The 1,346-nt window shown below is 32.6% G+C and overlaps 1 protein-coding gene across 5 annotated transcripts in view; it reads left to right on the plus strand.

Moving 5' to 3' along the window:
* The window catches only part of LOC116852780 (cytochrome P450 4C1-like), a 31,843-nt gene that overhangs the window by 4,367 nt on the left and 26,130 nt on the right, over nucleotides 1-1,346 (plus strand). For all 5 annotated transcript variants that reach the window (XM_032833772.1, XM_032833475.1, XM_032833556.1 and 2 more), the window contains one exon: nucleotides 212-296. In XM_032833772.1, coding sequence (XP_032689663.1) covers nucleotides 212-296 — 85 coding nt within the window. The remainder of the gene's footprint in view (nucleotides 1-211; nucleotides 297-1,346) is intronic.

Consider the following 1,346-nt stretch of genomic DNA (forward strand, 5'->3'; position numbering starts at 1 on the left):
ATATATATATATATATATATATATATATGACAAACAATTTATACATGTATTACAAACAATCATAAGTCAGTGTTGTTTTTCTTGGCAATACAAATCATAATTGGCAACAAACTATCATTATTTTTTAATGTATACGTTAATTAAGGAAACTGAGAATGTTTCATACAAGTGATAACGTAATAAACGTATAAAAAAGTTTTATATATTGCAGATAATTCTTGAAAGCTGCTTAAATAAAAACGTGCTGTATCAGACTTTGAGACCGTGGCTAGGAACGGGACTCATTACTGCTCCTGGTGAGATCTTGCAAAAAAATAAACTTATTTGTCTATAATTGATATACAAAAAATACGTAGTCATTAAATTTTTGCATGATGTCGGTTAGATGCAATGATATAATTTATTATATTAGTAAAACAAAGTAGAATATTTATGTTACTCACACATACATAGACTCACATTGAGCAACAGCGTCTACTTTATTAATTAATAATATTTACTTATCTCAGTGTTTCCGCTGTAGTAATATCTTATAGTTTCTATGTAGATATGCTCGAATCAATATTCATTAGAAAATACATTTTTAATTCTTTATTAGTATTTTAATTTCTAATTGATACATATGTAAGCTTCCCACAGCACGAATGTTCGTCGACTTATAGTCGAATTTTTTTAGTCAATTTTAAGTCGGAATTTTTAAAATCAACGTTTAACCGTCTTTTTCTAGGTTGGCTTTTTGTCGACTTTAACTATCGTCTGTAAGTCGACTTAGGGTCGACTATTTCATAACATTGGCTGAAATGTTAGAGTCGACATAAAGTCGAATTCTAAGTCGATTCTAAGATGTAATCATACACACACATGCGCGCGCGCACATACGAGGGTAGTCCCAGAAGTACCCGGCCTAACAAAGAAAACACAAAAATTTTGAAAAAATATATCTTTATTTCTCAACATAGTCCCCTTTTAGCTCGATACACTTTTCCCAGCGATGTTCAATAGCTTCGATACCATGTTTATAGTGAGAACCATCGAGTTCCTCAAAATAGCCATCAACCGCAGACTCCACCTCTTCATTGTTAGCAAATCTTTTACCACCAAGCCATTTTTTCAAGTTTGGAAATAGATAATAATCTGAAGGGGCTAAATCTGGTGAATAGGGTGCGTGAAAAAGCAATTCGAACTTTAACTCATTGATTTTGGCCATCGCAATAACGGACGTGTGAGCCGGTGCATTATCATGATGAAACAACACTTTCTTTTTCGCCAAATGCGGACGTTTTTTCTTGATTTCATCACTCAAACGCTGCAATAAGTTCGCATAATACTCGCCGTTGATTGTTTTT

This window comes from Odontomachus brunneus, unplaced genomic scaffold (assembly GCF_010583005.1).
Source record: "Odontomachus brunneus isolate Ranch 3 - 2012 unplaced genomic scaffold, Obru_v1 Obru_scaffold_001, whole genome shotgun sequence".
Taxonomy (NCBI): Eukaryota; Metazoa; Arthropoda; class Insecta; order Hymenoptera; family Formicidae; genus Odontomachus; species Odontomachus brunneus.